Source organism: Gigantopelta aegis, chromosome 9 (genome assembly GCF_016097555.1).
Source record: "Gigantopelta aegis isolate Gae_Host chromosome 9, Gae_host_genome, whole genome shotgun sequence".
Taxonomy (NCBI): Eukaryota; Metazoa; Mollusca; class Gastropoda; order Neomphalida; family Peltospiridae; genus Gigantopelta; species Gigantopelta aegis.
In genome coordinates this window covers 34,760,979-34,786,064 of record NC_054707.1, presented here as the reverse complement: position 1 = coordinate 34,786,064, position 25,086 = coordinate 34,760,979, and the positions used below count along the sequence as shown (strand labels likewise).

At 35.7% G+C, this 25,086-nt stretch overlaps 1 protein-coding gene across 1 annotated transcript in view; it reads right to left on the bottom strand.

Annotated features, from left to right (window-relative positions):
- LOC121381262 (E3 ubiquitin-protein ligase UBR3-like) overlaps positions 1-25,022 on the bottom strand; it is a 52,000-nt gene extending 26,978 nt beyond the window's left edge. The window contains exons 1-15 of the mRNA XM_041510504.1: positions 24,670-25,022; positions 22,612-22,825; positions 21,302-21,438; positions 17,678-17,824; positions 16,937-17,029; positions 16,221-16,354; positions 15,622-15,850; positions 13,071-13,262; positions 11,564-11,697; positions 9,953-10,045; positions 7,230-7,385; positions 6,367-6,495; positions 3,854-3,906; positions 2,557-2,696; positions 968-1,116 (exon numbers count right to left, since the gene is read on the bottom strand). Coding sequence (XP_041366438.1) covers positions 968-1,116; positions 2,557-2,696; positions 3,854-3,906; positions 6,367-6,495; positions 7,230-7,385; positions 9,953-10,045; positions 11,564-11,697; positions 13,071-13,262; positions 15,622-15,850; positions 16,221-16,354; positions 16,937-17,029; positions 17,678-17,824; positions 21,302-21,438; positions 22,612-22,825; positions 24,670-24,901 — 2,232 coding nt within the window. The 5' untranslated portion in view covers positions 24,902-25,022. The remainder of the gene's footprint in view (positions 1-967; positions 1,117-2,556; positions 2,697-3,853; positions 3,907-6,366; positions 6,496-7,229; positions 7,386-9,952; positions 10,046-11,563; positions 11,698-13,070; positions 13,263-15,621; positions 15,851-16,220; positions 16,355-16,936; positions 17,030-17,677; positions 17,825-21,301; positions 21,439-22,611; positions 22,826-24,669) is intronic.
- Between the last annotated feature and the right edge of the window lie 64 nt (positions 25,023-25,086).

The following is a 25,086-nucleotide window of genomic DNA, read 5'->3' as shown; positions in this document are numbered from 1 at the left end:
AGCAAGGGATCTTTTATTTGCACTTCCCACAGGCAGGATAGCACAAACCATGGCCTTTGTTGAACCAGTTATGGATCACTGGTCGGTGCAAGTGGTTTACACCTACCCACTGAGCCTTGCGGAGCACTCACTCAGGGTTTGGAGTCGGTATTTGGATTAAAAATTCCATGCCTCGAATGGGATCCGAACCCAGTACCTACCAGCCTGTAGACCGATGGCCTAACCACGACGCCACCAAGGCCGGTAGGACAATTTTAGTTTAGTTTGTTTTATGACACCACTAGAGCACACTGATTTATTAATCATCGGCTACTGGATGTCCATCATTTGGTTATTTGACATATAGTCTTAGAGAGGAAACCTGCTACATTTTTCCAATAGTAGCAAGGGATCTCTTATATGCACCATCTGACAGGATAGCACATACAATGGCCTTTGATATACCAGTTGTGGTGCACTGGCTGGTGCCTACCGATGGGGATCGATCCTAAACAAACGGCACATCAAGCGAGCACTTTACTACTGATTTACGTCCAGCCCAAACATGGAGTGATGCACAATATTCTGAGAACAGGACAACATAATATTAATCAATTTAGTTGATCTCCAAAACCATTGTTCTCAAGAATATTTAATTCATATGCTTGTTACTTTCAGCATTTTAATTTTTGGCTAAATTGCCATTTACCACTGTCAAATTGGCAACCCATTTTTCTATGTTGGTGGTATTTTTGTGTTTTAATCAAATCTCAAAACAATAAAAATTATTTCTGGCAAAGGGAAATGCCTTCAACTTTTATTACAGTATCCTGTATTTTAATTTACACTGAATAGTTACCATTGGTTTACGCTGAATAGTTACCACAGTGACTATGCTCTTGACTGTTCATCACAGTCCTATCTTGTAACAATAATAAAAAACAGCGAGGTCAAATGGAAGCACTGTTAGTAATAAACGTGGTCTGACCTCTTTCAAGGTTGATTCAAAGTACTCCTTGCCGTGACCCGAGACACCCGATTTCTCCGGCATCAGATCCTGTAGCTGGCTGTGTTGTCGGTCTCCCATACACAGCAGAGAGGCCATCTCCAAACGAACCAGTTCTTTGTCACCAATACCTAACAAAATCACAACAAAATCATCTACATGTCTTCTATTGTTTAGCTTTACACATCTTGAAAAACAATTTCAGGAAGAAAACAAAAGATTAGCTTCCTTTTCACAAACTGAACAGCTGGCTACAGCAGACACATTGAAATCCAAACCATATTAACTTTACTAAAACTATTTCATGAAGTACATGCTATGATGGACAATAAAATACATTTTAAAACATTGAAACACTTATAAAATAATTTTGTTTAGCTCAATACTGAAACCTGAAGGAAGTAAAAGAAAGAAGTGTTTTATTTAACGACGCACTCAACACATTTTATTTACGGTTATATGGCGTCAGACATATGGTTAAGGACCACACAGATTTTGAGAGGAAACCCGCTGTCGCCACTACATGGGCTACTCTTCCAATTAGCAGCAAGGGATCTTTTATTTGCGCTTCCCACAGGCAGGATAGCACAAACCATGGCCTTTGTTGAACCAGTTATGGATCACTGGTCAGTGCAAGTGGTTTACACCTACCCATTGAGCCTTGCGGAGCACTCACTCAGGGTTTGGAGTCAGTATCTGGATTAAAAATCCCATGCCTCGACTGGGATCCGAACCCAGTACCTAACAGTCTGTAGACCGATGGCCAGCCACGACGCCACCGAGGCCGGTCTGAAGGAAGTAAATCCCACTAATAGAACATTATATTTGAATTAATTTAATAATTTTTTTAAAACAGACAACAAACCCAAATAATTTAATCCATTAGCAGGCATCGAAATAAGCATAGTTCCTGGTTACCATAAATTACAGACCTGGTAACCTCTAAATATAAGATAAGCATATGGAGTTATTGATTTGCAGGTGTTATTGTCTATCTGATCCTGCAAATGTCATTTTTGACCAAAGGTGTTAACCCGATGCTAAAAATTAAACATTTGCGGGCATCAAATAGACAATAACACTCGCAAATCTAAAAACTCTATATGGTTATGTCCATTGTAAACTGAATTGTTTTTCTATGGAACTAACTGTATATTTGATATTTCTTGAACAAAATACCTGGCTACAATCTAACTGCAGACCCTCAAACCATCAACTTGGCCTGTTTTAATTGCTAATGACGTCACTTTCTAATGAGATCATTAGCTTTCTGGGTGTCATTTTCATTTAATCCCGAAAAAAAGAGTAATTAACCAATCACAATACAAAACACACTTGCCATCAGTTTACAATTCCCATTATATTATCATTCCATGACAAACATGCCGATACTCTGTTACTTATTCATAGCACTGTTTTTGTTGTACTGACACTTATGTGTGCAATTTAGATTTAAACAGCATACAATTGATCAAAGTACTTTTTTGACATGTGATCATTTGAATGACCATTCTCCACTTATTTTAATGCCTGCATTAGAAACACAAATGATTTCCTAGTAACAGACTTACCGAGGTACGTCCTGATTCCAAGAAGGGTGGACAGCAGAGCAAGGGCCCCCTCCAACATGGCTGTCTCGTGGGATGGTTCGAGGTGGATGCTCAGGTGAGACGGCTTACTGGAGAACGACAGCCAGTTCAACAGGTGGAACCTGAAACACAGCATCACATCTGTAGCTCTGTTATACAACAAAGGTACACTGATATCGAGAACCTGAAACACAGCATCACATCTGTAGCTCTATTATACAACACAGGTACACTGATATCGAGAACCTGAAACACAGCATCACGTTTGTAGCTTAATTTTCTTTCAAACACATCATTCATACTGTTAGCACATATACTGTAGATCCTGAAATTAATGTGATCATAATATTAAAATGCGAAAAATGCAAGTTCGTGTTATTCGCATGAATAATATGACACATTTATTTCTATGTTTTGTATATGTGTTCCACGTTATTAAAACAAAAAAAACCCAATGATTAAAATTCTAATATGTTAATAAAACACAACTGTCCACAATATTCCAGCCAAGTGTGTGACTGTAGGATTTTGGGCCACCCTATAAAAAGCCGACACGATTCATTGTGTGTGAATGGGTTTTAGCACACTAAACCTGAGGTCGACCGTTTCTTTGTTTTGATCTCACCAAAAACACTAAGGACTAAACAGGTTAAGTGATGTGTACACTGCCATGTTAGCGAATTCATCTCATTGAAGACAACTGTAACTTGGATTTAACCAAAAAGTACACAGATGTTTGTTAGGAAAGTAATATTTCAAAGGGAGGCCACTCATATTAATTTTCATGTCACATTTTAGTCTGCCCACCGTTACTCGCATTAATTTAGAGACGCATTAATTTCAGGATCTAAAGTATATGTGTGATAACAATTTAAAGACATACGACATACAAACAGTTCCTGATAGTGTCATCGTACAGATTTATTTTAATGTGTACCTTAGAACCAAGTCAGATCAGCTAATTATGTTAGCTAAATAAAACACTGTTTTCAAGATAATAATTTAATTTGCATTTAAAGATTTGGTGCGCAGGTGGTCTTTACATACAGGTTAAAGCCCACTATTTTAAAAATGCAATCCAGATTTGATGCTAGAACTAAAAAACAAAAAAAAAACATGTATCACTTGTCCCCCTAAGCCCATAATAACTAATTATGTGGCTCTAATACCCCAACATTCAATGTACCAGAATAGTAGTATTTTAGAACACATGACAACAGATAATAATTATAGACTTAATGTACCCATGGATGTTCTGAAATGATGAACTCTAGCATACCTTTCCAAGATGGTTTTCACAAAGTAATCTGGATCCAGCTGTGAACCACAAACCTACAAGCAAAATGCAAACAAAGAGATGATAAAATATGCAGCATATAACAGCACCACAACACATTATTAAGATTATATATATACACCTTGTCTAAAATACTGAATAATTCTTTGGAACACATTTTTACTATGAATGAGAAGTTTGTTTTAATATAATGTGCCAGGCCTTTCCCCAGGATTTTTTTAAGGCGCTTACATATTTAGCATCATTATAACACAAAAATCAAGCCAAAAGAAGTGGGGTAGTGGATTGAGAACAGTTAAGTGTTTGCCTTGAATCCATTAAATCATGGGGTGTTTTTTTTAAATAACCCATCAATTCCCCACCCACAACAATTTCATAATTTGCACCATGTTGTTGCTGTTGATTTCAGAGTCGTGTTAAATGCTTATTGTCATTTCTGCTTGTAAAATACCTAAGCTAAGAATGCTGACTTCACAGTATATTCCATTTATATATTTAAAAAAAACGTTAATAAAAGAACATTTTACGGTCTTTTTAAAATCCAGCTAACTTATTAAATGTCACCTCACAGTTTCACAAATATATATCTAGCATTATCTAACAAATATGATTATTGTAAACTAATTTAGTGTACGTTTAAATGCAATTTGTATAAATACTGCATGTTCATTTCCCGCGATCGCAATCTGCATGCGTGCTCACGACCAAAGGTACAAAATTAACAAAGACAAAGGAAATAACCGAAACTGCAGTTGGTATTCATTGATGCAAACAACTATTGTTTTTCTACAAATTTACATCAAGATTTACATCTGTGTAATCGTATTGTTTAATGTTCGCAACGTTGTCTCTTGACACGTGGGTGTCAGCTGACTGAAGCGTGACGTATATTACGCCGAGAGCTTTCCTCAGTTCAGCCAACGAACGTTCTTCCTAACGTTCGCGAACTATTTGATTGGTGTCCGTCGTGTCCATTTGGTTTAACGTGAAGCGCACAAACCAGTGTAGCGAATGTTTTGTTTTCGCTCGGTCTGGCTGAACTCAGCCCTTGGGATAGCCGACATGTATTTCGGCCCTGAATTTCGGCCCTGAAGTGGCATTTGTATTCAAATTGACATGCATTGTCGGTTTGTTTTTATTACTTTGGTTCAAAGACTACAAAATTAAAATAGCAAGTTACATATCTTCCAGACATTGAATCACCGTCACATTGCTGTCATACATGTCGAATGCATGCCGTTAAAATTAATAACCTTGATTATTAAAATTAGCAAACATCATAAGGCATACGCTGTATTCTGGATAAGACCGTTTCTCGTTACCGGTCGTGAGATCGCTATTATGCTATTTTTTTGGTCGATCCGTGACCGTTCATTTTAGCAAATAACAACGTAGTTACGGTTTCGATATGGTAAATATATACCAGGATTAATGGTGACATGTTTTACTCAAGAATTTCACCTTCAAAGATGTTTATTCAATTAATAGGTATTTTCTTTGATTTGTCTTGATGCGTAATTCCCAAGCATACAGACATTATTACAACAAGCAGTTATCTGGCGGATTAGTAGTAGCCGATCACCTGTACCACGTGACCAGCACAAGCCCGCCAACAATTAAAACGGTGCGATCAATGGACCTCAAAGTGAACATCTAAAGAATTGCAGAGATACCAAATGGAAGTGCGATAATGTGTGGTGAATGACGTTACGGATCACAGCTCCATTGTTTTGTATACATGTTACAAATTAAGCCGACACGGTCCTGCAGTTAAGGCGCTTACCAGACATGAAGGCGCTTACGTGGCTGGCTAAGGGAGCACGGGCCGTGTCGGCTTATCGCTCTAGGGAAACCCCTGTGTGCTTTTATCCAGTTCAGTCTGAACCTGCTCACACTGACTACATCAGTAGACCAGTTGTTTTGTTATATATATAAAAAAATTCAAACAAAGCAGCATTTATTTCAATTTATTTTCGTGCTTATGTCCAATTAAGGTTCAAGCACGCTGTCCTGGGCACACACCTCAGCTTATCTGGACTGTCTATCCAGGACAGTGGGTTAAGTTGTTAGTTGGTTAGTGGTTATTCGCTGGCATCATTTACAAACGCCGCCGGCAAATATCAAATTATTTTGATTTTTGCTGTCATTGCTGTGCCAAGGACAGCCGACATAAAATCACTGCGACATGGCTATGGCGTTATCCACACACTAAGGCTTGCGGCTCTGCGATTCGGTGCGCTGATCAAAAACTGTAGCCCGGAGTGGCAGTGTGCGGCCAGCTTTAAGAACTCGCTCTGGGTTGGAACCGGTACTGGGCTGTGAACCCTGTACCTACCAACCTGTAGTCTGATGGCTTAACCACTGTGCCACCGAGTCCGGTAAAACAAAGCAGCACATACTGTGTGACTAGTCAAACATCAACATCAAAATGCATAAATGTGTTAGTCCATCAAAAGAAACTAATCGTCATTGATACTAAACAGTGGCTTACTTACCTGCAGCAGGTATAAATCGGCATCAGCCATTGAATAACAGAAGTGGCACTGGACGTAGGTCATAGCCTGACCTTTAATCTGAATGCCATTTCTCACCCACATTCCAGCATAGATCTGAGCCAGGGAAACCTATAAATTAAATTAAGTCATTATAATCATGTTTCATCTCAAACTACTTTAAAATTAATATTTAGCAATGAATGAATGAATGAATGAATGAATGAATGATAACGATACCCCAGCATAAAATATACATCAGCTATTGGGTGTCAAACAAAGGTAAATATATGGATGATAGTGATGATCAACACTGATATAAAAATTCTAAAGTTATTTGAAACACATGTAATAGTATTTAGCCATAGCAAGTCATGATTTGTGTTATATCCTCTCTACTTCTCATAATATGTTTGACCAAAAGCAAAAATAATATAAAGATCATCATGATTTATGAAACATTTGTATTTGTAAAATGTATGGCGAAGTCTTAATATAGGCTTTTCATTGTTAGTCAATCCCAAGCTGCTTTAATTTGTATTTCATGGTAATAAATACAGCTTAAACCAAAAATAATAAAGATGTAAACTACTTATATTTTTATTCTGCTTAACCAACTAAAACAAATGCTGTGAAATCCTTTAATGTTGTCGGCTTAAATTTTGTGAGGGTTTTAATATACACATTTCATCGGATACTAAATTTAATGGATCGAAAACGTAGTTTCATAAAATTGTTTTATATGTATCCATGTATTATATTTCCGTTGTGTTCTTAAATTGCTTGACTGCACTGATCCATGAATTACATGAACCTTAGACCACCATGATAACACATTCTGGAATGAGAGTACTATGTATTAGTACCTGTATTTGTAGTACGTGAATCATGATCTTTTTCAGTGCAACATCTTCTGGCAGAATGTCGGTCAACTTGATGTCGAGATTCTTCACAGCCGTCATCATGAAGGCCGCCAGATAGCGGTGCAGTGGGAGGTGGAATGTCAGCTGATATGGGTTTGGCTACAAGCAAACAAAACATAAATCATTGTGAAATTGAATGCACATGGAAAGAAATATTTGCTAAACAATAACCTAGTACAACCTATCATCAATGGCTTTTAGGTTTAAAGTCGCACACCCTAGTTCCATCCAGGGAAAATAAATTATAATTTGGTTAATCTACAAACCTGTAACACACTTAGATCACGTTTTTATCAAATGGAGTGAAAAAGCAGGTTTTATATCGATAAATACCATGGGAATCCCCATGTCCCAATTGCTTGAAATAATTTTGAAAGTTAGTATTCTGATGTCACCGGTAGAAGCACAACAATGCCTACGTCACGACAAATTTCACAGACTTGGGGTGCGTTCGTTTCACCTCTCCTGGACATGTTCCAACTGTTCTGTCCTGGTTGTATCCCCTCTCCAGATATCATAAGACTTAGCAAAATTATTGGTTTTAAAGGTTTGTAACGTTTTGTATTGAGACACTTACTTGTCTGAACTTTATTGTTACTGAAAATGTTCACGAACTGTGAAGAAAAATCTCACAAATGAACAACAACAAATCGGATGTTGATTGCGCGAACCGTGCACGAGAAAACAAACCGAACCAAAATGATAACGGTCACGTGATATACCAACGTCTGTGACATTAAAAATAGATTGGACCTCGCTTGCTTAACGGTTTTTTCTCGACAACACGTTTTGTGAAAAAATGCAAAAAATGCATTTCGTGGTTTTACAAACATCAGGATTACCAAAAAGCACTTCAGGTGAATGGAAATGTGTATTCTAAATAATAAAATGTAAGTAAAGTGCAATTTTATTTGTGAAAAATGGGGTTTAATAGCGAAAAACAATGCCGTAATTGTTAACAAATAAACGTAACTAGGGTGTGTCCCTTTAATATTATTGTAAAGAAATAAGGACATGAAAATAATTTAATGTACATGTTCAGATCAAGCTGTCTAAGGTGCAGGTTCCTTCATCCAAGACAGCAGATTATGAGATATTAGTATAGGCATTTGCGGTGATGTTCAGTGCACTGGTGCCCCGAAGCATTCAAAGACTATTGTCTATGTGAATACTGTGAATTACCCAGTAAAATCGGTTTCTCACCAAATAAGCAGTGCATACCGGTAATCTGAAGTACACAACAGTCTTTTTTAATATCTGTAGTAAACATTTTTAAATTATCCATAAAGATTTGGTGCAGTAAATGTGGCCCAATGACTCTACTTTGTAGCCCAAAAACATTGCACTGTTGTCCCAGGATTATTTTAGCACATTTGTTGTTGTCTTGTTAAATATTTACTGTGAAAATGAACAATCACACATGACACATCTCATGATTGAATAATTTTCTTGAGTGGCACAGTTTGTCATTACTGCAGATTCATTGTTATGCACACACGAGATTCAACATGTATTTTCCTCCTGGATAGATTCTGCACACAGGGATCCATTTTCGCTTTTGTTGCTTGTGACTATTGTGAACTAAACTAACTGTTAGCTTTTTTCTGCAATTTTCTTTTCAGTTTCCTCTCTTTTCAGTTTTAAAAAAAAGAACCAAAAAGAGTTATACTGTTGAATTTAAGACTAATTTGTCATTTCTTTTTTAATTCTTGTTGACACTTAATTTCAATCTGGGGATTAACCACTGAAAAATAAAATGAGTTTTAAATTTGTTAAAAAAAAACCCACTGACAACATGTCAACTTCCTAAGTGTACTTAGACAAAATAATGAGTATGCTGAATTACTAGACATGCCAATACACTGGATATGACTATAATTAGCTGATGCAAATTAATTTTGCCTCAGCATTTCTTACCGAGTGTCACCAGTGGCTGAATTGTCTCATTTACATACAGGAGGAGAGAACCTACGATCCATAAAACCCCAGGTGATGTCAAGCAAGGGATCTTTTACATGCACAAAACAACATATAGCAAGGCCTTTGATATACCAGTCAGATAATGGGTCCACCAAAGGGCTTAGATCCTATGACCAAAGCATCTCAAGTGAGAGCTTTACCAGCTTAGCTAGTTCCTGCCCCTCAACCCACCCCAATACAAAAATGATGCATGCATGAAAAAAATTGTCTATCAAACAAAACTACTGTCACAAACAATACAAAAGAAAAAGAAAGAATGAAATGTTTTGTTTAACCACACACTCAACACATTTTATTTACGGTTATATGGCATCAGAAATATGGTTAAGAACCACACAGATATTAAGAGAAGAAACCCAGTCGCCACTTCATGGGCTACTCTTTTCGATAAGCAGCAAGGGATCTTTTATATGCACCATCCCACAGACAGGGTAGTAAATACCACAGCCTTTGATATACCAGTCGTGGTGCATTGGTTGGAATGAGAAATAACCCAATGGGACCCCGCATCGAGCAAGAGCTTTACCACTGGGCTACATCCTGCCCCATACAAAAGAAATAACCTTGTAAAGGGAATGTGTCTCTCATTTTAAAACAGGATTATGCCAAGTAAAATAAGTAATTACACTTTAGAAAACCAGAATGAACAATGTATGAGCAAATATCCCAGACCAAAAAGCACTGACCTTCATGTTGTTTTTACAGTTGATGGCTGTAAACCAGTCCTGCAATGCAATCTGAGCAGCAGCAATCATTCGCAGTATGTGGTACGAGTTTTCCTGCAAGAGGTGGATTAAAAACAGACATAATTATTGAATGCATTAACAGGGTTTCAGCTGTCATTCACAAAATCGTCAAATGCTATTTAATGTTGAATTTGGTGAATATTTGTCATTACCAATTTGCCAAATGCTAATTCGAAAACCATGTATCGTTTGTGTAAAGCGCTTTTTAAAAATACTTCTGTTAAACTGTTTAGCTAAATGTTATTTGAATTTGGCTAAGACAATAATAACAGATCTTGTTTGGATTAGAAATGATTTGTTTCATAATTATGTAATACCAATTAAATATATATAGTCAGAACAAATTATGAGTAATTCTATTAATAAATAATTGGTAATTCTAACAGCAAATGGTAAAATTCTAACTGCAAACGGTAACATTTTTAACAAATGACATTTAATTCCAAAAACAAATGGTTAATTTTGACAGCAAATGGCAGATAATTCCATCAAGATATAGTGGACAGCTCATAATACTTAATCAAAGATGTTTTGAAGGTATTACTAATAAAAAAAGATTCTAAAAAGGAACATCCATTGCTTAGAAAACTTTAGAGTCTAGACTTACATCTTTAATAAAGTTTTGTCTACACAAACAGCATATCGTTAAGTCTGGCTACTTTACTAAAGTTTTATGTCTGGAGCTTAATTAACCAAATTCTTGCAACTTTGTGATCGTGCAGTGGAATGCAAAAAAAAACCCCCAAAAACATGCATGGATAATGCGATGTTGCTTAACCTTATGACTACTGCAGGCGAGATATCTCGCCCGACGTCACGTCAGTCGATATATACTGTACACTGTATACAGTGCATTCCCCAATTCATATTTCCCGCCGTTTTGCACACGACACTCACCAGAAACGGAAATATAATTAAAGAAAAAAGATTTTTTTTTTCAAAATGGTGGTTTTTGTTTTGATTTTTTCAATTGAAAATACCTTGAAATTTTGACAAGTATTTTCGCTTGACAACAATGGCGGCACGTCGCGGTAATTTTCAGGGATCGATAGCTGATTGTAACAGCTAATTTGATAATAAATTTGATTGTTTTACCAACAACGAAAATTACCAAATATTGCAATATGAATCGTAGTTCGGGTTTTAAAAAAAATTCTGGTCAGAAAACCACTGTTATCGGGAATAATGGACATAAATACTGGACAGCTGGCCACAAATGCCTGTAAGTAAACGCAACTTATTCGATTTTTTGCCTAATTTTAATCACCATTAGCCGATCTAAAATAATAAAAATTACAAAAAAAAGACACGAAAATAATACTTACCGATTCATATATGAACTTTATTTCATGTATTTATGAAACATTTAAGTGAATATATGTGAGTAAAAATTATAAACTTGTATCCACTCAACGTGGTTTTTGTTAAAAATTAATCCAGTAGTCTAAAGGTTAAGAGAGCTAAAAGAAAATTTAATGAATGAAGCTTTATAAACAGGGACCAGACCTAGTTAATATACAACTGAAGTTAATAGACTGGATCAGTAGGTACCTGTCCACTGCAGTGACTGAGGAGCGACCACATGGGTGAGGCTGAAATCTCGAGCTCCGCGGAGAAGGCGGCATAGTACGTGTCCGACTCAAACTCAACATGCTGGGTGAGGACGCGCTGGTTCAAGTTCATGCCTGAAACATTCAACAATCGGTTTCTTTTAGCAGCTGATTCTGATTACAGTGTTAAGTTGGTGAAGACACGTTTTAATTCAATACACGTACACTCAACAGTCATTTTATTTAAGTTCAATTATAGCATTTGTGTATTAAGCAAAGTTGAGTCATTCCAGACTTCTCTTCTGTGACTGTTCTAAGAGGAGTCAGTGCTCCACAACTGGTGTAACAAAGGCCGTGGTATGTACTATCATGTCTGTGGGATGGTGCATATAGAAAAGAATAGCCCATGAAGTGGTGACAGCAGGTTTCCTCTCTCCATATCTGTGTGGTCCTTAACCACATATATGTCTGATGCCATATAGCTGTAAATAAAATGTGTTGAGTGCGTCGTTAAATAAAACACTTCCTTCCTTGTTCTATGAGTTCTGCTATAGCAGAACTAATAAAGTGATACCATTCAAATATAGGATCATATTTTACTTTTAACCTTTTTGGTTATTTTAAACTAACGATCTTACAGTAGTATGCTTTAACATTTAGTTTAGCAAATCACTCCAAATAAAAAGTAGTTATTTTATAACTGTGGTACTGATAGAGTTCAATTCTGTTCTATTTAGTGATATGAAATAATATGAAGAAAAATGACGACTGCATTTTTTTCTCTCTTTTTTTTACAAATCTGGTTTGCAGTGATTTTGAAAAACAAATCTAAAAATAGCATTATGGAACATGGGACTATCACATCTCCTTATTCCTAGATTAAATATACATCACCCTAGTTAAAACTATTTCCAAGATTATATACAATCCGTTACTAAAGGAGATTTGTGTTTGTGTTGCCTGGGTAACAAATCATACCCTGCAGGTAACGAGGAGATCCATCATCCTAGTTTAAAACTATTTCCAAGATTAAATATACATCACTCTAGTTTAAAACTAATTCCAAGATTAAATATACATCACACTAGTTTAAAACTATTTCCAAGATTAAATACAATCCGTTACTAAAGGAGACTTGGGTTTGTGTTGCCTGGGTAACAAATTGTACCCTGCAGGTAAGCGAGGAGATCCATCACCCTAGTTTAAAACTATTTCCAAGATTAAATACAATCTGTTACTATAGGAGACTTGTGTTTGTGTTGCCTGGGTAACAAATCGTACCCTGCAGGTAAAGCGAGGAGATCCATCACCCTAGTTTAAAACTATTTCCAAGATTAAATACAATCCGTTACTAAAGGAGACTTGTGTTTGTGTTGCCTGGGTAACAAATCGTACCCTGCAGGTAAGCGAGGAGATCCATCACCCTAGTTTAAAACTATTTCCAAGATTAAATACAATCCGTTACTAAAGGAGACTTGTGTTTGTGTTGCCTGGGTAACAAATCGTACCCTGCAGGTAAGCGAGGAGATCCATCCAGCGTGTGACCAGCTCCTCATCCTTGAGGAAGCGGAGCGCGATCTTCCTGTGAGACAGCATGTTGATGAAGTCGCTGATGATTGGCCAGTAGCAGTGAGACTTCATCACATCATGGCTGCAGTCCGCCACCGAGTGGAAGTTATTCACCTGCATCGGGTCCGTTTCTGAAAACAAGAAAACACACAAACATTCAATTCAGCCATTAATTTTATTACATACCCATTCAACCTTACTATAGTGATAAAGATATTTTCAAGCCGTGTGAAAAATTTATCTTGTATCGCACATATGTACGATCTGGACCGGAACTTTTAAATGGGGAATTCCCTTTCAATCTTCACTGGAGTTAACGCCTTTTTGTTACTGACGTCATATATGATTTACAAATTACGTCACATCATATTTGAAACACTACACAAGGCTGCCGCAGAGTATGATTCTTAATATTAAGTAAATCCATGAAAATATTAACCATAGATTTAAGAAAGTGTTGTTATAACGTTAAATTAAAAAACATTTTTGTAAAGCAAAAAAGAAGGTAAGTAATAAAAATAGAACTTCGCATACTTTGTTTTTGCTTCCTATTTATTGCAATAATTTATTTTGCTCTAGAACATACTACTCGACAGTTATGCAGTCTCAATGTATATATTATTGCGCAAAATAAACTTGTGTAATACATAGGAAGGTAAAACAAAGATCAAGCATGCCCTCCTGGATACTGTGTATATAAAATACATTATTACCCCAGCAGTCACTCATAACAGGGAAAATATTTTCCATATTTTCTCAGTGAGAAATAGTCTGCTAAAGCTCGTGACAACTGAAAATTATTTCGCTCGGGACATAAATTTGATAATAACTGGTAACTCGTTTATTATCCTCTATTTATATGCATACAGGCCTCTGAGAATTGAAAATATGTAGTGATTTCCCTAAAAATTTGGCAAGGCATGGTAGACCAAACACTTTTGGGGCATTTTCACCATTTTCAGGGCACTTGTTTTTCATTAAAAATACACAAAAATTAATTGAAATAAACATTAATGTAATTTATGTGCTTGCTTTAATAAATGAATGGCAAAAGATATAAAGGGCATATTTTATTAATTAATAATACCTTTTTGGGTGTTTCATAAAGACAATTTTAGAATTAATTAGTGAAAAAGGCTTGTTTAATCTCAGGGCAGCATGGTGCTGATTAAGGCAAGATGGTGTTACACTACTGAGGCATGGTGCTGCACCATGCTAAAACAAGCTAGGGAAAACACTAATATGTGTAAACCAATTATAGGTTACACAAAAACAAATTCAGGTAACTCATTTCATTTTTATTTAACCTGTCACGACCATGTCAATGATATCATAAATTCAATGCGCGAGCGAAAAATGGGTTACGTAAAACTACTCTTATACGAAATGACGCACGTACAAAACTATCACTCTCACAATTTTCAGAGGTTTGTGATATACATTATATCCACATAAAGTCATTTATTTGTTGAAATGCAGGGCAGGACATAGTCCAGTGGTAAAGTGCTTGATTGATTGATTGATTGGGATCGATCCCAGTCAGTGGGCACACTGGGCTATTTCTCATTCCAGTCAGAGCAACATGTTTGGTATATCAAAGGCTGTGGTATGTGCTTTCCTGTCGGTGGGATTGTGCATATAAAAGAACCCTTGCTACTTATGGGAAAATGTAGCAGGTTTTCTCTCTAAGACTATATGGCAAAATTATCAAATGTTTAACATCCAATAGCCGACGATTAATAAATAAATGTGTTCTAGTGGTGTTGTTAAACTAAACAAACTATAACTTTGTAGAAATGCTGTAGAGACAAATTTTACATGCCCCTATGATGTGGACTGCTTGACAAAACAGAAATATGTTTTAATTACGGTTATATGACATCGAACATATGGTTAATGACCACACAGATAATGAGAAGAAACCCACTGCTGCCATTACAAGGACTACTCTTTTGAATTAGCAGCAACACTGGCTGAAATGAAAAAAACCCAGCCCAATGTGCCTGCCGACAGGGATCCATCATAGAAGACAACTGTGTATTGGGAAAGCACTTTACCACTGGGCTTCATCCTGATCTTGACTGCCTGTCCAGCCTACAGATTTTCAAAGCTATCTTAGTGTTACGATATCATAAAAAAAATTAGGTAGGGAATGATGCCACTATGACACATGACAGACTCTGAAAGTTTTACGATATTGTAGACTGTAGTGCTAAGGTAGCTTGAACAATATGGGATCCAGGACAGTAGTTAATAGTTGTTTGTTAATGAGACAAAAATCAGTGCACCAGTTTTAATCGTTAAATCTCAGTTTCAGATAAAATCCAACACTGGGATGCAAACCCAGCACTAACTAACATTAATCATACTAATCATACATCAGTTCACCTCACTAAATAAAGTTGTTATGGCACTACTGAATCAGATGTTAAATCTTCAATGTCTGATGCATGGCAATCTTAGATAAAACCAGAGGGTTAAAATCTGTACCTTCCAGAGCACTGCCAACACGTATGTTTTCTATCATGTTCGTCAAACTAAGCACCAGGGTATACAGCAAGTTGTATTCATCAGCCATCTTGGTTGCTAAGGCTTCGTTGCTAAACAGCTGAACACTGACGTGGACAACTCGATTGGCTACTGTAACTCTGTCGAGAGCATTCACCAGGACGATAGATATTCGACTGTAGTGCTGCACGAAGGCCTTTGTAAAACAATTCTGAAATGAGAAACAAGATTTACAGAATATATTTCAATTTAAAACTTATATTACCAAAGTTAAATGCATCCAACAATTATATTGACAACAGAAATAAAAATAGGGCTATGTTATCATTTTTCAAACCACCAAATATGAAATGAAATTGAATGTGGAGAATATATTTCCTAACAAATTTGCCAAAAATGTGACACGAGAATTAGCATTAAAATGTGTCTTTATTCCAATACATTCTGATTGCAAAACATTTTTCAAATTGACTACCCATTTTTCAAAAAAGCTACACATTAAAAAAGAAAAAGCACCAATTTCTTTAAACCCTGAAGAACCCAGAATGACCCATGTATATGAATGTTTGACAAACGGTCACCTTGTATCCGTCGTGAGGCAAAAGACTTAGGAGCAAGGTGACCATCTTCTGTGGGAACTCGTACTTGACTGTCCAGAACACCAGCTCCTCCACAAACGTCTCGTGACAGAGAGCCTGCTGTAAACCAGGCTTGTCTGCAACATAATAAGTCCAATGAAAAAAACCCCATTTAGGATGCAATATGATTTCTCAAAGTACCATCTGATCCACTCTGCATATAACGCAAAATACGATTGGCTTATCAAATCCATTTGCGGCAGAAAAACCACCATTTGGGGAAATTAGGAGATAACTATGTTGTATTTGACCATTTGCAAATGTTTATGCTGGTTTTACAGTTTTAAATATCTCTTTTACCATCTCTAGCGGTCAATAGAGTGCTCGCTATAGATGCTTTCATTATGGAATCGAACCCCCCTCAGTGGGCTCTGGTTGTGTTTTTCCCATCTCATCCGATGACTCATAACTGGTATATCATTTACCATTTGAGTCGCTGATAAAACTCAATTTGCGACTGTAAAACCAGCACTGAAGTCCACAAATGGTCAAATACAACATAGTAATCCCCTAGAATGTCCACACAATTCATTATCATATTTTCTGAAAAGCTGATATTTCATACTAAACCCCCAAATTTAATCTCATTTTTGTGTATTTTATACACCCTCACTCAAACACACATTTAAGCAAAACTATTAAATTATGGTAAATTTTACCTTGGTGCTTTTCAAAGCTGTCTGGGTACGGCATGCTCTGGAGGGCGGAGGTGTAGTTCTCTTGACTAGTTTTACAGTAATCTCCGGGTCGGTCTGTAAATGAGGTACACAATATATTTACATATTTTGATATCGATCACATATTTGAAAACATTTTAGTTTAAATCGATTTTGACTCATCATTTAGCAAAGGGTTGACCAATAGGCATTTCTCTTTTAAATGATTAGAATGATTTCGATATTACCGGAGTATAACCCCCCCCCCCACCCCCCACCCCCAAAACCAAAACATTGTAGCTGAACAAAAAATATACTGCAGCCAGGTTATAGAATACAAGATTCTAACCAGCCCTAAGGTAGAAGGCTGGTACATGTATATGTCTGTCCACATTTCTGTACTGGCTCTGACCTAGAGTGAATAATAGTGTTTTGCCACTACAAACACTTCTCTCTCACAAACTACTAACATCTAACCAGACAGCTGAGGTGTGTGCCCAGGATAGGATGCTTGAACCTTAATCGGATATAAGCAGATACCAAACAATAGCTACTGTTACCCATACAACTGTAAAATGCTTACAGGATGGTCTCATGCTATAAACAATGAACCACTTATTCCCAAAACAAAGCGAAATCCACCACAACCTTCCACAAAAACAAAAACCCAATTTCATTAATAATTTGTTTAGACCAAATACTGGTGTTTTTTTTTTATAAAACTGGTTATGAAATTGTGTGTACCTTGTGTTAATTTTTTATATATGCCTGTATTGGTGAGCATGCTGGCCATGACGTTCCGCATGGCTGCCCCCATGTCGCTGAGTCCCTGTATGAATCCCATATACTGCTCAGCGTCCATCATTGTCACAACATACGAGTTGCGCATTTCTGAAAACAGAAACAATATTGAAATAATATTAATGTACAGTGAAACCTCTCAAGACTGGACCTTCTGTAAACTGGAATTCCCTCAAAACTGGACACTTTACAGAGTCCCTTTTTAAAAACCAGGACAGAACTTAACCTCTCTGAACCGGATCCCTCTTAACACTGGCCATTTGTTTTGGTCCCAAGGGTGTCCGGTTTAGAGGGGTTTCACTGTATATTAATATATATTATGTCTATAGACACAAAAGCATGACATTTATCTCGAAGTTCTAGGCCTCAGTAAACTGGTGAGATATGGACTGAGTACCTTCTGGTTAAATCAGTGTTTCCCCTAGGGGCCGGAAGGACCCCACAAATTTCTTTACCGGGACTGTAAAGTTCACTTCTATGATTAATTCACCGATATTATAAAAAAAAAAAAAAAAAATGCAAATGCTAGTAGTCATAAATATACTAGTATTCCACAAATATGTACATTGTTAGAGCCCGGTGGCCAATGAGCGGAAAACAAATAAATCATCATGATGATGATCGAATGAAAAAAAACTAAAATTATAAAAAAATATTCAACCAACATCTATCACATGTAAAAAGGAAAACGGATCTACAAGTCAATACTGTCGATTTCCTTTCACATGCAACAGTTCACTAATGAATGCCCCAATCCCTGAAATGAATATATTTACAGATGTAATTTGATTAAAGTCCAAGTTAAAAAAATGTTGCAGTCATTTTGGCACCCAACTACTAAGTGACTGGTACCCAAACAGTTGTTCCTCTAACACAGTGCAGGTGTAACAAAATAAACGGTTTATTAAATTAATATTGTTTGTTAATCACACGACTAGTTCATATTGATTTATCAATTATCAGCTACTGGATGTCAAACATTTGGGAATTCTAACACGTTGTCTTCAGAGGAAACATACTACATTTTGTCCATTAGTAGGAAAGAAATGCTTACATGTACTTTCCCATGCACTTGGTCTTTGATATACCAGTTATGAGTCATCGGATGAGATGGGAAAAACACAACCAGAGCCCACTGAGGGGGTTCGATTCTATAATGAAAGCATCTATAGCGAGCACTCTATTGACTGCTAGATTCCAGCCTATTCTTTGGTAGTCTTAATCAGCTAAGTTACTGTAACCTTTTCATCAAAGACCAAGAGAAGGAACAGTTTTGAAGTACCATGAAAACTAGGGGATGACCAGGGCTTCTAGATTATGGTAGCCCCATTCCCATGGCTAGTGATAGTCAATGTTAGGCTAGTAAATAACTACTATTGCCATGCCCGATGGCTAGTGAAAAACATTTGTAAAATGTTGCAGTTAAGTCTATGTTGTAAATATGAATATCCTGCCCCAACCCCAATGTTGGTGTTTTTAAGCTCCATCTTCCTATTTAGGTGACATATTTCATTATTACTATTATTTAGTAAAATTGTATTAACTTAAAAGTACAGTATGGCTGGTGAATTTTTAATTGTGGCAAATAAATTTTTTAAATCACTTATCCCACGGCGAGTGGATTTTATAAAAATTCTAGAAGCCCTGGGATAACTTTGTTGTATTTGACCATTTGTGGATGTTACTGGTGGTTTTCCTCTTGCAAATTGAATTTTACTGATGGCACGACAGTAAAAACCAGCATTAACATTATCAAATGGTCAAATATAACAAATCCATATTTTAATTCAATAAATGTTTGTTTTTTAAAATTAGTTCCTTTAAGTAATAATTTTTCAAAAAGAAACAAAATTTGTCACTACTATAATTATGTTTAAAATCATTCCTCGTATAAAATAATTATAGTTCAAGCAATTTTAAAATATTTTTCACGTTGTTCCTAATTTTCTTCTTGTTTTAACAAGCATTCTGAGTACTGCCAAAGCAATACATGTCCCCTACTGGATAACTCTGTGAAAATGGATAAATTGCCATGAACGTTAAACTTGATCTGCAACAGTAGATAATAAAGCTATATACAAAATTTCATCCCAATATCTTCAGTCCTGAATTAAACAAAAAACCGTCTGGAAAACAAATATTCATATCTCGTAAGATCAAGGGCCATAACTCTGGGGAAAATTGGTAAATTGCCATAAAGTCAAAGTTGAACTGTAATAGTATATTACAAGGCATTGTGAAAAAAACCCATCCAGAAAAATATATGTGGGACATGTGGATGGACAGACAGACAGAAGTAACGGAGATGAAACCTACAGTCCTCTCCGGTTGGATCGGAAGGGGACTAATAACATCAACCATTATTACTGATACTTGTTCTGAACACTTATTTCGACAATTGGTGCTCGACATTCCAATGATTCGACAGAGTTCCCATGAACTACTTCAGCTTTTCTGTCAGTGTCATGCAAATCATTATAAACAACGTTTAGAACATAAATTTTAAGAGGAGAACATATTTTGCTTCAGAAGACTTTCAAATGTGATATTTTAAAAGAATGTATGTTCAGCTAAACAACATGATTTAGCATAGGAATGGTGGTGCCATACATTTTTTAATTAGCAAATCAAATTATGATTTAAATGCAGATTGAATTAGAATTGAGAATTCCGGAGGTTTTTTTTATCGGTGATAATGTCCATTTTCACAATCTTTTATGCAGAGCCAAGCCCAAGTGTTTATGTCAAGTGTACACTTTGTCAAAAAATAAAAAATCAGCATCCTGACATTAATATATTTCTTGCCTATTGTAAACTACTGCATGCTCAAACCATATTAATCAATCCTATACCAATGAAAAGCATTTCATACACTAACCAAGACAATTTCTCTTAGAAATCACATATCGGTTGAGTCATATATTACCAATGAAAGTGCATTTTACAAATCTTGACACATGCATCTCAATTATGTATCACCACAAATCATGCCTGAAATGGCAAAACAAAGAATCAGCCAAAACATTCCAGCACAATCAACTAGCTCATAAAATAAAATCTACTGTCTGTTAACATTTTAAAAAACTGTGACCATAACCTAATACCATGTCCCAAGTGACCACTGTTAAAAATAACAACTTAATTTGAATGTTATATGAAATAATAAAATTTCTATCACATTCATTACAATATAATATCATCCCATTGGTAGCAACGTGAGCTTGTTCATTTCTTAATGAAATAAAAATTATGGCGCCAGGTAACGTCATTTCTGACGACGTCATTTTATATGGGCAAGTTGTCTTATTGAGCGATACTGTTTATGAACCAAAAATTATTCAAAATAGAGTATGAAGTTTTAGTGTTATTATTAGCAGATATGACTGAAATTTAATAACAAGTATTGTCTTGTTATTTTTTTAAAGTTCATTTGGGTATGAACAAAAAAAATTCATCTGCAAACTTTTGTGAAAACAGCTTTACTGATTCACAGTTTGCGGATTATTTTTTTTTTTCATACCCCGATGAATGTAAAAGAAATAACAGACAATCCTTAATTATATTCACCTGGTTTACAGTTGTCTCTAAGGTGGTAGAGCAGTCGTAAGAAGATCTGTGGCATCATGGCCTCTGCGTTTGCCATAATGTCACCAGGAGGATGGACCATGTGATGCTGTCGGTCGGGACCATGACGTCTACAAAATCTACAACGCAAAGTCAGTCGGTGAAATAATCATTGAGCTTAGAAAATATTTAATTTCAAATAAAATTAACAATACATAAATACATATTATTTGTAAAATAAAATAAGCATAAAGATTTTTTATGACAAAAACAATATGATAAGGGACAAGCAGGCATTCTGCTAGAAAATAATTTGATGGTTTGTAATAAAAACAAACCAGACCTTAAGTGCCCACTAGTAGCATGTTTTGAACTTAGACCCAGCATTTCATGTGCAGTTCTCTTTCTAGCATCTATCTAAAAAAAAATTAAAATATATCCATTAATTCTGAAGATTATAGGATACCCTCTGGTAAAAACCCTGAGAGGAGTGGTAGGCAATGATTTCCAATCCTTACCATGCACAAAATAAAATAATTTAACCTGTTTGTATATTACTTTTATTTATAACAAATATTTCTATTGCAGGCACTCCATAACATGGAACTCCAAAGGAATTAAAAAAATATAAAAAAAAAAAATATATATATATATATATATATATATATATATATATATATATATATATATATATATATATATATATATATATATATATATATATATATACTGTAGGCAAAAATAAACTGTTATCATTAAATTTCCATTATACCGGTAATCATCAAAGTTTAATAACATCCCACTGGTCCAGCCGTAGCAATGCATCTTTTTAATTTCTCACCAAACATAAAAAATATGTTGTCAGGGAATGGCACATCTAATGAAGTTACTTTACAGTAGTATTTTGTATTAATTTATTGTTAAAAAATCTCAAAAAAAAGAAGAAAAAAAAGAGAAGAATTCGATGTTGTTTGTGTTTTTAATAATAAATATGCTTCAAATTTCATATATTAGGTTTGTCTGTTAGTTCTTTTAGGTTATTAGGTGTATGAAGAAAAAAGGCAATAAAAACATTTGTGTGAATGATTTCGTTGATTCACACAGTATGCGCATGCCTTTTTTTGTTCATACCCCGGTGAACCTAAAAGAAATTATGGGCAATCATTAGTTAAAACAATAGCAAACATGTGTATGTTATGCAACAAACCAAAAGCAAGCATTCACCAAGTAGACACTGAAGTTACAAGATTAGATATATATTTAATTACACAATGTGTACAAATAAAGACATCAATGTTGTTTTTCAAACTTACCCGGATGGGTTCATGACACTGACATCTCCACAGTCGCAAGCGCCCCCTGCCTGACTGCGAAACATGTTGAAATCATGGCCCTCGTGATTACCCGCCTGGAAGCAGTCTGAACACAGTGACATGCAGGGCGACACGCCACATGTTCTACAGCGGTAAGCCACAAAGTTTGCCGTCCACACCAGTCCACAGGTTATAGCATTGTCATACTGTCGAACTGCAATACATGGAAAGTACAGAAAATAAAGCTTTATCATCAGTCATACTAGTACTCCATTGATATTCAGGACTATTCCTCTAGTCAAAATATGTCTGCCATATTGGGGGTATAAATTTTTAAAATACCAAATCAGGCCCTAATGCAGAGCTAGCTCTGGCACTCGCCAAATTCGCCAGTTGCGAATTTCAAAAATAATTGGCGAATTTTATTTTAATTTGGGGAAATAATTTCATGTAATAATTGATAATTTATTATAAAATAACTGGGTTTCTGTTAAATTTAAAATTTAAAGGGACACACCCTAGTTATGTTAACCATTACGGCGTTGTTTTTCGCTATTAAACCCATTTTTTCACAAATAAAATTGCACTTTACTTACCGTTTATTATTTAGAATATATATTTCCATTCACCTGAAGTGTTTTTTTGGTAATCCTGGTAATCCTGGTGTTTGTAATACCACAAAATGCATTTTTCGTATTTTTGAAAAACGGACGCACATTTGAGAAAAAAACGTTGAGCAGACGAGGTCTAATCTATTTTTAGACGGGATATTTCCATTTCAATGTCACAGACGTTGGTATACCATGTGACCGTTATCATTTTGGTTCGGTTTGTTTTCTCATGCACGGTTCGTGCAATCAACATCCGATTTGTTGTTGTTCATTTGTGAGATTTTTCTTCACAGTTCGTGAACATTTTCAGTAACAATAAAGTTCAGACAAGTAAGTATCTCAATACAAAACGTTACAAACCCTTAAAACCAATAATTTTGCTAAGTCCTACGATATCTGGAGAGGGGATACAACCAGGACAGAACAGTTGGAACATGTCCAGGAGAGGTGAAAAGAACGCACCCCAAGTCTGTGAAATTTGTCGTGATGTAGGCATTGTTGTGCTTCGAGCGACATCTACCGGTGACATCAGAATATAAACTTTCCAAATTATTTCAAGCAATTGGGACATGGGGATTCCCATGGTATTTATCGATATAAAACCTGCTTTTTCACTCCATTTGATAAAAATGTGATCTAAGTGTGTTACAGGTTTGTAGATTAACCAAATTATAATTTATTTTCGCTGGATGGAACTAGGGTGTGCGGCTTTAACAGATAATTTGGCGAAATTTTCTGCTAACCCAGAGCTAGCCCTGCTAATGTTACCAACAAAATGAACGTGGGTTTTTTCCCCTGTTTTCAGCTCAAGTTGCCAAGTTATTGGCACTAGTGAGAAATTGAAGTTGCCGAAATATTTTAGACATAATCTGATTTCAAAAAACGAAATCACACAACAGACATGAAGACCCAGATTTGTTTAGTGTTACCTCACTTGGCACCTTGTTGTTGTGTGTTGGTTCGTGTTTTTACTTTTGCGTCAGATTGTACATTGACACGTCGCACCATTTGCTGTTACCAGTCAAGCGTTGTTAATCCTCGGCCACATTCATTTCAGTAAAGCCAGAATATACTAATTATTTCTTTCATTTTAACAAAACGAAACATTATCAACTACTTAATAATATCATGTTTTTAATAAAACATACAATTGTTTTGTTTAAATTTTATTACTAGAAGTACTATTTTATATCGAAATATTATGATTAGAATTGAGTGTATAATTTGGAATTTTTCCGAATGAACACGGAACATGGGGACATGTTACAAAATGTACCAATAAATGTTCACTTTGCCTATTTCTATCAAACTTCTCGGAAAGACTTCCGAACGTTCCAGCATGCATGCTAATACTATCACTAACCCTAAACCTAAGCCTGAATGAAATGAATGTTGGAAAGTTTGGAAGTCTTGCCTATAAGAAATATTCCAGTAAAAGAATACAAACCAATTTTTGAAAATTCATCGAATGTTGATCCTCCAGCAATCAACCATTTGCACCAATCTATTGTTTCAAACTCATCAATGGGTCTGGCAGAACTCAAAATGTGTTCAAGGAAGTCATGCAACTTCTGTGGGTTACACTGTTTACCACATTCTCCTTTAAAATACGTTGCCACGCTTCTCTTACTTCGTTTTGAAAGAGCCACAGAACCAGATGGCATTTCAGAAGATGCCATGATTGGAGTTATATGCAATAAAAATAAAATAATAGCTTGAATGAAGAAGCAATATTCTGCATAACTGACGTTCTAAATGTTTTGCTTATCTATATTACATCATGAATTGTATATTTTTACAAACTTCACACATATGTCATTCACAACAAAACAAATGTAATCAATACATGAATAGTACTGGACAA